The sequence below is a fragment of the Sinohyriopsis cumingii genome, chromosome 7, assembly GCF_028554795.1.
Source record: "Sinohyriopsis cumingii isolate HCF-2022 chromosome 7, ASM2855479v2, whole genome shotgun sequence".
NCBI classification, from domain to species: Eukaryota; Metazoa; Mollusca; class Bivalvia; order Unionida; family Unionidae; genus Sinohyriopsis; species Sinohyriopsis cumingii.
Genome location: NC_142967.1, coordinates 45587370 through 45601586, shown reverse-complemented (window position 1 = coordinate 45601586; position 14217 = coordinate 45587370). Strand labels below are relative to the sequence as shown.

At 39.2% G+C, this 14217-nt stretch overlaps 1 protein-coding gene across 2 annotated transcripts in view; it reads left to right on the top strand.

Moving 5' to 3' along the window:
* The window catches only part of LOC149795133 (uncharacterized), a 53043-nt gene extending 40499 nt beyond the window's left edge, over nt 1-12544 (top strand). For both annotated transcript variants that reach the window (XM_089964840.1, XM_089964839.1), the window contains 5 exons: nt 3307-3402; nt 5897-6166; nt 7575-7660; nt 10085-10263; nt 11568-12544. In XM_089964840.1, the coding sequence (XP_089820966.1) occupies nt 3307-3402; nt 5897-6166; nt 7575-7660; nt 10085-10263; nt 11568-11761 (825 nt within the window). In that variant the 3' untranslated portion in view covers nt 11762-12544. The remainder of the gene's footprint in view (nt 1-3306; nt 3403-5896; nt 6167-7574; nt 7661-10084; nt 10264-11567) is intronic.
* Nucleotides 12545-14217: the final 1673 nt, after the last annotated feature.

Genomic DNA, 14217 nt, shown 5'->3' with positions numbered 1-14217 from the left:
GTGCGAATATTACCCAAGAAGCTGCACAACGCCAAGAAGAAGGGTCACCCACGCATCAACACCTGCTGTGCAAGCAACCCAGAGAAAACAGAGCAGTTCATCAGCAAACTGAAGGAAGCCCTCACCAAAGTGACACCTGATGACACCATTGACTCCAAGTGGTCTCATATACGTGACTCTGTGTAAAATTCCGCCATCACAGCTTACGGGAAGTGGGAGCGAAATAATGTCGACTGGTATGAGGCAAACTGGGAGGAGATGGAGCCCGTGACTGAGGCAAAGAGGAAAGCCCTCCTGGCATACAAGGCTGCACCTAGTCCCAGAACACTACAAGCCCTCAGGATTGCAAGGAACAATGCCCATAAGACTGACCGCCGCTGTGCCAACACCTACTGGCTGAACCTTTGTAACAGTATACAGACAACTGCTGACACCGGGGATACAAGAGGAATGTATGAGGGTATCAAAAAAGCGACAGGCCCCCCCCCCCCACAAGACCACCCCCCTCAAGTCCAAGATGGGCGAAGTCATCACAGACCAGGGGAAACAACTACAGCGATGGGTTGAGCACTATCTCGAGCTATATGCAACCCAAAACAATGTCACTGGAACTGCCTTGGACGCCATTCCAGACCTGCCTGTCGTGGAGGAGCTAGACACACAGCCCACCCTGGAAGAGCTCGGAAAAGCCATCGATTGCCTTGCCTGTGGGAAGGCTCCTGGAAGCGATGGAATCCCGCCTGAAGTCCTCAAGAGCGGAAAACCAGCAGTACTGCAGCCCCTACACACACTCCTCTGCCTTTGCTGGGAACAGGGATACATCCCACAGGACATGCGTGACGCCAACATCGTCACTTTGTATAAAAACAAAGGAGACCGTAGCGACTGCAACAATTATCGGGGCATCTCCCTCCTCAGCATCGTTGGAAAGACTTTCGCCTGTGTTGCCTTGGCGCGCTTGCAGATCCTAGCCTCCCGCGTCTACCCAGAGTCCCAGTGCGGATTTCGAGCCGGCAGGTCAACTGTAGACATGATCTTCTCACTACGTCAGCTGCAGGAGAAGTGTCGCGAGCAGCAGATGCCCCTCTACATTGCCTTCATAGACCTGACGAAGGCTTTGACCTGGTTAGTCGGAGTGGACTCTTCAGACTCCTGCAGAAGATCGGCTGCCCCCCACGTCTGCTTGCTGTCATCATGTCGTTCCACGAGAACATGCACAGCACAGTGTGCTTCAATGGCGCAACATCTGAAGCATTCCCAGTCATCAGCGGAGTCAAACAAGGCTGTGTCCTTGCGCCGACGCTCTTTGCCATCTTCTTCTCCATGCTTCTCCAGTACGCATTCAAGGACTGCAGCGAGGGAGTGTACATCCATACCAGGGCTGATGGCAAGCTGTTCAACATCGTCCGTCTCCGTGCTAAGACTAAAGTCACAGAGGTACTCATCCGTGAATTGCTCTTCGCCGACGATGCAGCCTTGACATCACACACGGAAGATGGACTTCAGCAGCTGATATGCCGCCTCTCCCATGCTTGTAAGGAATTTGGACTGACCATCAGTTTGAAGAAAACGAACGTCATGGCGCAGAACGCAGACTCCCCTTCCTCTGTCACCATCGATGGGTACAACTTGGAAGTTGTCGAGAACTTCACATGCCTCGGGTTTAACATCTCCAGCTCACTCTCCATTGATTCTGAGGTGAACGGCAGGATTGCCAAGGCAGCAGCAGTGATAGCCAGACTTAAACAGAGAGTCTGGAACAACCCCAACCTAACAGAGAAGACCAAACTGCGTGTCTACCAAGCCTGCGTACTCAGCTCACTTCTCTACAGCAGCGAAACATGGACCACCTATGCAAGACACGAGAGGAAACTCAACAGCTTCCACCTGAGATGTCTGCGGCGCATTCTGCACATCCAGTGGCAGGACAACACAGAGGTTCTAGAACGCGCCAACATGAACAGCATGTTCTCCATTCTCAGCGAGAGGCGCCTTCGCTGGCTTGGCCATGTCAAAAGAATGGACCCAGGTCGCATTCCCAAGGACCTGTTATATGGGGAGTTAGCAGAAGGTGCACGACCAACTGGACGACCATATCTGCGCTGCAAAGATGTTTGCAAGAAGGATATGAAGACGGCAAACATCAATGTCAACGACTGGGAGAGCTGTGCAAACAACCGTTCGAGCTGGAGCCTAGCTGTCAGGCAGGGAGTTCAAAACGCAGAGGAAGAGAGAAGAATAAAACAAGCTGAAAAGAGAGCTAGAAAGAAGGATAGACAAAAGCTTACTTTGGAGCTACACCATCGTCTCCCGTAGACGAACGGATGCCAAGAACTAATCATATGTTGAATATCAATCCTTTCGAGTGCACTGGATCCAGCAAGGGATCACGTGTGTCAGAGATTGATTAAGATAAACCCAATAGACTAGCAATGAACAATGCGAAACTAATATCTAATTAGTCCGAGCGTTTTCGACTCATTAATGAGTCTTTTTCATAGGCAAATACAAAATTTAGAGAATTTGCTTCATAGTCTATGACTACAATAGCAATGAAATATCCGGGATACACTTTGAGCTTACAAAAATTTACATAAAATAACAGATGTCGTTATGGCTCATCAATTTCTAGGTCAATATAAATATTTTCCAGTATCAGCAACAAGCATAAAAAAATCTAGTTTAAATGTAATGAGATAAAGGTTGAATTCCTGTAGAAATAGCCATGTAAAGTTTCGCAAACACAACCGTTTTTCTGTTTCATTTGTTTGTCTTGTCTATCTTTTGTGTTTGCCTTTGAAAAAGACTCATTAAAGATATATATACACCGGCAGAGAAGGGTCTATATTGCTTGTTCTACTGAATACTCCTAACAAATTGCATAGACAAAGATCTTACGTAGTGTAACGGAATATCTGTGTTTATACAGTTTTCAATCGGACTCGAATCATCTTATAAACGATTACATAAGGTTCTCTGAATAGTTTGGACGGTCGGTTTGCAAAATCGGCCTTAGATGCGAGGCCATGGCGACCACTGTTTTGGAGAATGCAAATTCTTACAACGTATGTCCTATCCATTTAGTCAAAGGTTTCCAGTATATAAAAAATAAATTTAAAAAAACAAAAACAAAAAAGACTCCAACAAAACAACAACAAACAAACAATAAAAAGCACTTATATGCGTCGACTGTTCTCGAGCTCTAAACAGCCACATTCTCATTCCGAAATAAAATAAAGTTTCCAAGATAAACCATCGATTTCTCTATCACAGTGTTCAATTTATATTATTTTTATTTTGTTCTAGCTTGCTTCTAATCCACTCACTAGTGACGGTGCCTACAGTCTTTTGGTATTTATTGAGGAGTCAGAAACATCCGCTATTGAGTTTTTGGACCTGGGTGTAAGTATTGAAAGAAATAAATGAAAAGAATTTTAGATGAACCACATCGTTCTTATAATCATTGAATAGTAAGTCGTTATATCAAGTATCTAAACGGTTCTTTTAGAAACAATGATGGCAATGACGAGTGACCAAACAAATTAACGAACATGGTTTTTATGTAGAGTGGGTTCAGATTACCTGTTTAAAAAGTTCCTTCTGGGAGAAAACTCTTCTAAAAGAGACATTTATTCTATATATTTATTGTACTTCGGTTGTTTTTATCATGTATTATACTTCATTAGGTGTACCATTTTTCATGGGTTTTGTGTAGCTTGGAAACATGGCCGACAAGGGGCGGGGCAACAGGAGATATATCCCCGGAGCCCGGGCCCTTAAGGGGGCTCGGGCCGAACAAAACGTTTTAATTTTTATAAAAGAAAGATTTTGTTTGCACAAGAACTAGGGGAGGCCCGGGTGTTTCTTACCCCAGGGCCTGTCATCGCTCTCTACGGCCCTGCAAGATGGAAACCACTAATTTAAAAAATCAACCAAAAGGTAAGCCGCCTTTAATGAAAATAGATATCCAAGACATTTCCGTTAAGCCACTGAAACTTGTGCCCGCTAAACAATTTTCAAAAAAACCCAGCAAAACATGAACATAAAAAAATGCAGTCGCGTCATCTAGCGACACACAACAGTAGTTTTTGAATTTCATTTACACATGACGGGTCTAGGACTCAAACATGGGAAAAATTCTTGGGTGAGATATGTTGATGCAACGGGATGATTCCATTCTAACATAGATTATAATTTCGAGGAAAATTCCAATTTAATGTGTGCAAATAAGTGATATGTTGTTTACTTTTATAGGATGAAAAATAATGTGGTTTTGTTTTACACATTTCTCTTACTTTCACTGATTTAGGCAACGATTTCTTCAAAATCTCGATCCGATTGTTTATGTTTAACTCGATTATAAACATATCGTCCTCTCTGACACCATGCTCAATATATTTTATGCAGTGTGTTTGGGTTCGCGAAAAACATGTTTATGAGAGTAAAACATGAAGTTCCATCGGAAGAAAAGGGTGGACACGTCACCTGTACGTATAATATATAATGAACTGTAATGCACAAGCTGGCATGTTGTGTAAATGTAATTTTAGGAAAATCAGTCTTGTAATGTAACACAACAAATTCTTGGTTTATACTTTCTTCAGAGTTTTTTTTTGTTGTGGAGTTTAACGCCATTTTTCAGCACACGATAGGCTATGCATGGCGGCCAGTATAAATGGTGGAGGAAGAACTCGGGAAAACACCGGGAAGAACCAACGACCCACGAGAAGCTACAGGCAAGCTTTCTCACATACCCACATTGGCCGAATCCTAGACTCGAACCCCCGCAGACAGATGTGAGATGGCAGTGATCCGTAACGGAGAGCGCTTTAGACCACTCGGCCACTCGGGGCCCCTTCTTCAGAGTATGCCACCTGTTGATATTAGAAAACCGTGGATCATCAACTTTGTGTAAACATATAGAAATCCGTGCTTTATAAAGTTGAGAGAATTGTTTAACACAATATTTGCCATACACAGGACATGTATCTTTTCAACAAATATCGTCAACTACGGTATAACTTTCGATTTTAACAACTCCACCATATACAAATTTTATGGATATGACTATAATTTGATGGATATGACTATAATGTTTACTAAACTATAAGGACCGCTCCGGTGGCCTAGTGGTTAGAGCGTCAGTCTCGGATGGGGAGGTCGCGGGTTCGAACCCCGGCCGAGTCATACCAAAGACTTCTAAAATGGTACTAACAACTGCCTCACTAGGCGCTCAGCATTAAGAGGTTAGTGTTATGACTGGTCTGCCTGGTGTCAGGATAATGTTACTGGGTGGGGGACATCATGCTTCATGTCTGCGGCATGATGCCCTAGTGCGATATATCATTATAATCTGCCACAATGCAAACATCGTAGCGATATGACTGAAAAATTGTAAGAGCTACGTTAAAAGTCCAAATAAAACACACACACACACACACACACACACACACACACACACAACTATTAGTCAGTACACCGAAATCTGCGAGAGGTATTGATCACATAAGATCTTTAGACAGAATTTCCTCTAATCTCCAACGTTGTCTTTGCCTAAATACTTATTTCTTTACGACGCTTGAAGACAGAGAATGGTATGCAGACAATATAGGCGGCAACTCCAAGGACAGAAGTTCGGACAAGCCCTTTTTCTCAGCAAATTTCTTTTCAATAAAGTATATATTTTTTGTTCTTCTAATAGTCTCGTTCATCATATAGGCCTAAACAGAAATTTTGGTGTTTTTCGTATCATTTTGCATATCGCGCCTAATACTAAAGCAGGATTAATTTCGATCTTGCATCACGATTTATACAGGTCACTGTATCCCATAGTATACGTTATTGAGTAAATGGTGAATTAATTCCAGTGATAACAAATATTTCCCCTTATATGCAGAACCAAGAAGTGGAAGCAAAATTTGACGAGCTTCTCCGAAAAGTCCAAAAGAAGAGAAAATTACCGCTGAGAGTTCTTCATGGTCCAGTCTTTGGCCAGAAACTCGACGCCTTCTTCTTCGAAGAGGAAGCCATATTGGAAGAGAACCCCGCCATTGTACTGATAGAGTACGGAAAATTAATGGGCTTCCGGATGATAGATCTATTTAGTTCATTTGACAAGAACAAGGACCGGTCTCTTGACCACGTTGAAATACAGGAAGGACTTAAGGTATATTCTACCTAGTTCTAGAGATACGGTATCATATGGATTCTTAAGAGATACCAGCTCGATCCAGTTTTGATATGACTTTTCTAACGAGACATTTTACTGTAGTAATTTCATCCAAATGGATCATTGGTGATTAAATGTATCCGAAAAAGTGTTATTTCCCGTGGAAATTATTCGCTTGTACGCATTTTTGGTATGTCATACATTTGGTGGGGAAATATATTTAATTACATGAATATAGATATACAACAGCCAGCTCTTACGGTTACGAGTAGGCACTGCATATGGATCAAGATAAACAAAAACTTTACCTCTTTTCTATTTCTAGTAGTACTTCATCAGATAATACAAATTTTAAACAATGAAATGAAAGAAGGGATAATTTCCACTTATACAAATTCATGCCTTAAGTTATATTTTTTTTATATTCATCAAATACATTCATTAATTAATACTCCACGCAACGTAAAAACATGTACTTGGCACAGGCGGAAAAAATGCGCCTGTCCCTACTCCTCTACCCCCCCCCCCAACAAAACAAAAACAACACAACACCCACCCCTCTTTTTCACGACAATATTGTTGTTGTTCCTGTGTGTTCCTGTACTGTACAGGAAGCACATATTTGGTACATGCAATCTGATGGCCTGTACTTGGTCTAACTAGACGTGCCTGTTTCATAATACATTTAAGACACCACCACCCAAAAAAAGCAACAAAAAAAAAAAAAAAAATAAAAAAAAAAATGCATCCGTTGTTCTGCCATGGTCTTCTGTTGGTAAATTAATTAGCCGCTGCAGGCTTCTTGTCTACGATATTTTAACGAGGTTTTACCTGGTGGTACTCTAACCACTAACCTTTCATAAAGGTCGCGTGATGACATTGTTCAAAACAAAGTGTAACCAAGGGTTACTGACGGTTCCAGAGAAGCAGGAGAGCAGACATAATGTACGATTATTGAGCCCTGTGATAAGAACGAAAGCAAGAGGGTGAATAGAATGCTCTCTTTTTGTTTCTACTCTGCCATTCTATCTCACGAACAAGATCACTTGTTTTAGTAAGAACAGACTGCCCCTCCCCACCCACTCCCAATAGAATTGCTTTAGTCTTACATATTTCCACTGCACTCATGGCGTCCATCGCTGTTACATTATTAAACCAGTGTTTTTACTATTTAGCTAAACTTTAACAGAAAATAAACAACAACAAGAACCCCAAACCTGCTTATGAAATGTGCAAAAGTTTCCATTAATTTGAACAAAATAAAATACATCATTAACGAATTCAGACTTTAGGAAATATTGTCGTATTGCCAGTAATCAGTAAATTTAGTCTCCTTTCTTGGTGCTAACATGCTTATTTAATCATATATATATAACATTTTCTTTTTTTATTCCTTATTTGTCAGCTAGCAAATATTCCTCTAAGCGATACAGCTGTTGAAAAGCTGATTATAAAGCTGGACTCAAATGCAGATGGAGTGATAGATTTTGGGTAAGTTACGTTCGACAAACATTCCAGTTGTGTGTGATTTGTGTACGTGATTTGGATTTTTAAGGTAGCTTTAACTATTTTTCAGTCATATTGCTACGATGTCTGCAGTGTGGCAGTTTATAGTGATGCCTAGCACTGGGGCATCATGTCCTAGACATGTAGCATGATGTCCCACCCAGTCACATTATCCTGACACCAGGCCGACCAGTCCTAACACTAACCTCATAATGCTGAGCGCTAAGCGAGGCAGCTGTTAGTACCATTTTTATAAGTCTTTGGTATGACTCGGCCGGGGATCGAACCCACGACTTCCCGTATCCGAGGCTGAGGCTCTAACCAATAGGCCACCGGAGCGGTGCATTCAAACTGTATCAAAGCTTCAAAACTCTGTATGTTTGATAGTACCTACTTTGCTGAGACATAATAGCCTATTCTACAATTAAAACAACAAAAAATCCCTAGCAAATCTGATAATTAGCTGTAGATTGATTTAACTTGTTCTTTAGCTTGCTATTCACGAGATCATTGGCTGTTGGCGAAAGTATGATGTAAACATTACGTATTTTATTTTTGACCTATTATAAGGTGCACAATATATGGTAATCTGTATTGCATTGTACGATGACAGGTCTGATTTAATACTGTTTACACATGAAGGAGCGAGTTATAAACGGGCAAAATACATTGGTATTACGTAATCTGCAAAGCCCAAGGTTCCGGCGGGAAATGACCAGTTTATCCCTTGCATCTCATGATGGATTAAGACAAGTAAATGTGGTCACGATGACTTCCATATATAATTTTACTGTACAGGTCTAAACCATGTTTCCATAATGTCAAAGGTTTCCATAAGGTCAAAATAACCATGTTTCCATAAGGTCAAAATAATCAGGTTTCCTTGTACCTCATCGATACATTTGTATTAAAATTATCTCATTTTCAGACTATCTTGGAAAAAATGGTTTTCTCGAAATTTAAGGCAAGAATCTTGTTATTAAACAAAGCTAGTCATGTATCTGCTCTATTTTTGTCATCGAATGAGTAAAACTACCGGGATAATAACAAGTAAATCTCCTCTTCAAAAAAGATGTAATCGACTTCTCATTAGATTATCTTCGGATGATATCGATAATTAAATAAGCTGTAAACCTTAAATTAAACGTTAAGGTCTCAAATGTGGTTGCTGCCGTGAGATCCTTATTTTGTCTGCAAAACGGTAGACATCGTCTTAAAAGTTAAATCATCAAAAAGTGCCCTTTATACGTAGTAACAATTGTATTGAGGCGATACATGTAATGCTTTCGCTTTGATTGTTCACATACACACACACATTATATATATATATATATATATATATATATATATATATATATATATATATATATATATATATATATATATATATATATAACACATACCGTCGCCTTGATTTTTCAATCTGGATTTTGACTGATAACTTAAAAATTGTAGCAGCGAACTCTTACTATGGTGGTCTATGATAACTGAAAAGATGTTTTCGTCATACAGATTACAAATAACGTAAAATTTGAGCACTGGCTTAAATTAAGACAGCTTTAACGGTTATACCATATGGGTCCTTCTACGAATATTCTTCATAGAAATATTTAGACTGGCATCTTGTCAATGAAATTCACTCATGCTTGATGGCGCAGTCTGTAGACTGGGTTTTTGTTTCAGCAGGCATTGGCTCATAAATGAAACTTCTGAAAAAGGAAATCATAAATACCATTTTAAATGCATAAGACTTGTGTTGGCTGCACGTGAGTTTCATTAAAACAACAAGATTTAGTGCATCCTTGCTTGTTACAATTCATATGTAAAATTCCACGTGGAAAATAAGATCATTCAAATTCACATGCACGATCTTTTTAAGCTGTATCATATTTGCAAAGATTGTTCCCAAAATTATAACTGAAAACTGAAAACCTGCCTTTTTATGCCTAAGACTCGCTTTTGAGAGCAACTTCACTTGAAGAAAAAGTAGATGCTCAGAAGATACATGGTGACAAAGCATTGATAAAATGTCTAGATGAGTAAGCGATTGACTAAAAATGTCTAAATGAGTAAGCGATTGACTAAATATAAATTTGTTTTCACGTAAATCTGGTGTCGCAAATCAAGAACATCCATGCCTTTAAGGAAAATGTTTGCCCTCAAAAATCAATCAAAGCATCCATCGTACGACATTAGGTTTACTTTGTAAAGTGTATGAAATGAACTGCTTGGTTGACGATCCTATGTCGGTGATTTTCGTTTAGTGCTCCGGTTGCATCCACCTTGAAGACAGCAGCTGGTCCATCCAAATCATTTATCGCAGGATATTAAAGCTTACTATGCAATCAATCTTAAATGAATAAAGTTTAAACTGTGTTTTTCAGTCCCATTTTTGTGTAATTTTTTAAGTGAGTTGATTGAGGCGCACAACTTACATCGCCGTCTGATGATTAAGTTGATTGAGGCCAGAGAAGAAGGTGGCGATGAGGCAGTCGAGCAGACGGATATCTATAGGATTCGATACAAGATTCACAACCTTTTGGCAGAGAAAGCCAGGAGGAATAATGACATAGACAGTCCTTTCTTAAGTAAGATTTTTTAAAATTATATAAGAATGACCATCGACACAAATTTTAAAAATAAACCATGATCATGTAAATTAGAATATACGTATCAGTAATATATATATATATATATATATATATATATATATATATATATATATATATATATATATATATATATATATATATATATATATATATATATATATATATATATAAAGAGAGAGAGAGAGAGAGAGAGAGTGATGTGTGCTTAGTTGTGAGGGAATATGGGCTCGTGTGTGCAGGCAAGGCGATGGGTGCCGTTTACCTGCGGACCTGGATTCGAATCTCCGTATATATGTGTGTGTGTGTGTGTGTTAGATTTAGGGCCGGTAGGCCATCGGTTCGGCAGTTTATGTTTTTCTTAATTGCCTGCACAAACACGTCCATCTTCTGCAACTTATTTTGATACTTGCATAGGTTGGCAATTTCCTGTTTGGTTTGAAGAGTAGACCTGTATTTCCACGTCGTTCTTAATGGACACTAGGTAAGGTTGTATGTAGGCACGAGACAGTTGAGTGTCGTCTTAATGGACACTAGGTAAGGTTGTCTGTAGGCACGAGACAGTTGAGTGTCGTCTTCCTTGATCTAGTGTGTTTAGATCCTTCAACATGCAAAACACTCACCGCCAATTTATCAGTGATTCTGCTTTATTCGTACATTACTATTTGTACAACCACATTTTGTCGCTCACATATGGAAATTTCTTAAATATAAAGGAATATTGCAAAGAAATGAGGAACTAGGTTCTCACAGAACTGACAAGTAGTGACGCCAGATTTAATCCTACGTTATATTTTGAAACGAAATACTGAATTAGCAGCCTTGGATCATTTGGTAGTTCGTACAACTGACAAAGTTACTGTAATATTATACATTTCTCCTTAAAATTCAGTTAAATTTCCTTGAGCTGTACTACTTGAACTGTTGATCCTGATACCTTACCTCTACTGACTAGTTACTAAATTCGATAAACAATTTGTACATGACTTTAACATAATGTTTATTTATTGGAATTGGAGGATCTGAATCAACCGGAAGTTTAAGATGTACCAGGGTGACAACTGCAGTGCAGACGCTTAATTGTACATTATAAAACTGGGTTACCTCCCTTACATGTGCGACTCTACAATAAAACATGTGATCTATTTGATGACCTAGCTGCATTAAAACCATTTACCATTTATCTTATTAAATCCAGTTATTATTAATCTGAGTTTTGGTAGTTTTGTGAGTAATTGTTAGGAAGATGTTCATTTATATGTATGTGCTGTGTTTACCTTCAGGAAACAACTACCTTCTGGAAAGACTAAAATACGACATAGGCTCCACACACTTACTTTCAGGAGAAAGTAGCTCAGCATATGGACGCAGATCTGAATCAGCCACACAGATTTCCCCAGTCAACCCTACAGATGATGGGCACCTGTCCTCCCCAATTCCTGATGGCGATATTTCAAACCTGTCTTGGTCCGATTAAGTCACAGGAACTATCATTGCCGGCAGGGAAAAAAATTGGCAGACGACAATATTGATAGTCTGGGCATGGAATCTTAATTGGAAAACAGATGTGTTCTTGGTATATAAATATTCACCACTGATCAATGAACTTACAATGCTTTAGTCTATTTCAAGTTTAACTACTTACACTTGTAGGTATTCCTCTTATTATCAAAATATAACTTTGGTAATCAAATGATATCTCAAAAGAAACACCCGTTTCGTATATTAAAGTAGTCCCATTTCTCTATTTATATGTAGGTTGAAATACACAATACAGTTTTTAGCTAGTATTAAGACAGAATAATGTATCCATTCCAGGCACAAACTTTCTGATTCAGCTACAGTTGGCAAGATTGTTCATATGTATGTGTAGATAGCAAACAGACGCGATATTTCTGAAGATTATGTCACTTAATTAATCGAATCGAAGCCATGATGTTCAAAATAGAGCCATGCAAACAGCGGTACGCTTACCTTGTCATAAAGATTTGATCTGAATGTGAATTACTTTTCACCTGCATGATCGGAGTTGAAGCTGCCCCTAATTCGATTTGCACGAATCCTAGAATTAGGAAGTCAGTCAGGGGGTGTTCATGCATACTTACGACGTGGACTACATCTTCGTATTTCGAAAGAGTGAAACCAATGGTTTGTAAAAGACTATCTTCACTTCACTAGACCAGATTTATCTTTAACAATGCGTCAGTTCACACAAACTATGAACATTAGCTTTCTAGAATAAATATTTCATGCAAAGGTATTTGTTTTATTTTTTTAATATAACGATTTCATGCGTATTACAGTTTGTAAAAAGACCACCAGAAAGTAGGAAAAAGTAAAGAAAACGGCCACAAGAACATAAAAATCCAAGAATCAAGCAAAACGCCACTAGAAAATGGGAGAAAGTCAGCAAAGCGACCATTATAAAATAGGAAATAGTCAAGAGAAAACCAGCTAGAAAATAGAAAAATGTAACACAACGACAACTATAAAAAAGAAATAAATCGAGAAATTCGCCAAGGATATTGTTTAACTGTAAAAAAAGCACTTTTTCTTCCTTCACTAGGCCTTATTTAGAAATAATTCTATATTGACGCTGATCTTGTCCATTTCAAGTGATATTTGACTTTACCGTGTTTTCTATGTTTTTGTAAAGTCTTGTCAAGAAGTAAAACCCCTTCATTATGGAAACCATTGTTATTTGATACAGGTATAAATTATAGCAGAGACTAATTACTCTGTAGTGTGTCTCATGCCTGTGGAAGCATGCATGTACAAAGACTTCCACCAAGATAAGTATCCATGCGACGAAAATAGCGAGATAGACGTACTATTTTAATGCAGGGAATTAGGACTGACACGTGTCATTGTGGATCTTTCCCAAAGATAAGGGTGTGTGTGTGATTTGGATTTTTTAACGTAACTTTAACAATTTTTTCAGTCATATCGTTACGGTGTCTGCAGTGTGGCAGTTTATAGTGATGTATAGCGCTGGGGCATCATGCCCCAGAAATGTAGCATGATGTCCCACACAGTCACATTACCCTGACACTAGGCCGACCAGTCCTAACGCTAACCTCTTAGTGCTGAGCGCCAAGCGAGGCAGCTGTTAGTACCGTTTTTGTAAGTCTTTGGTATGACTCGGCTGGGGATCGAACCCACGATCTCCCGCATCCGAGGCGGACGCTCTAACCACTAGGCCACTGGAGCGGAGCGGTCCCAAAGATAAGGACTGCATATATATATATATATATATATATATATATATATATATATATATATATATATATATATATATATATATATATATGATTAGGAAAAATAACTTGTTTACTTCTGATAAATAAAATCCATTTACTTTGAGGGTTTTGGGTTCCAATCCCGGCCGAGTCATAACACTTATAAAAATGATACTAGCAGCTGCCTCGCTTGGTGCTCAGAATTAAGAGGTTAAGTTTAGGACTGGACTAGTTGGCCTCTTGTCAGGATCACGTGACTGGGTGGGACATGATGCTACATGTATCTGCCATGATGCCTAAGTGCTAGATAGACATCACTATAAACAGCCACATTTCAGACATCGTACCGATATGACTAAAATTGTCAAAGCTACGTTAAAAATCCAAATCACACACACACTCTCTCAGTAGTGAAGGGGGACACTTTACCGACAATGGGAATTAGCATTAAAAACACCCTTGGGACACTTTACCGACAATGGAAATTTAACATGGAGAAAAATCGTGGGACACTTTACCGACAAGGGGAATTAACATGGCGAAAAATCGTGGGGCACTTTACCGACAAGGGGAATTTAACATGGGAATAGAGTTTGGGCTTGTTTAGGGACAAGGGGAATTTAACATGGGATTTTTTTTTTAAAATTTTTTAAAAAAGGGGTAGGCAATGGAAAGGCTATCTCTTTTCGAGAAA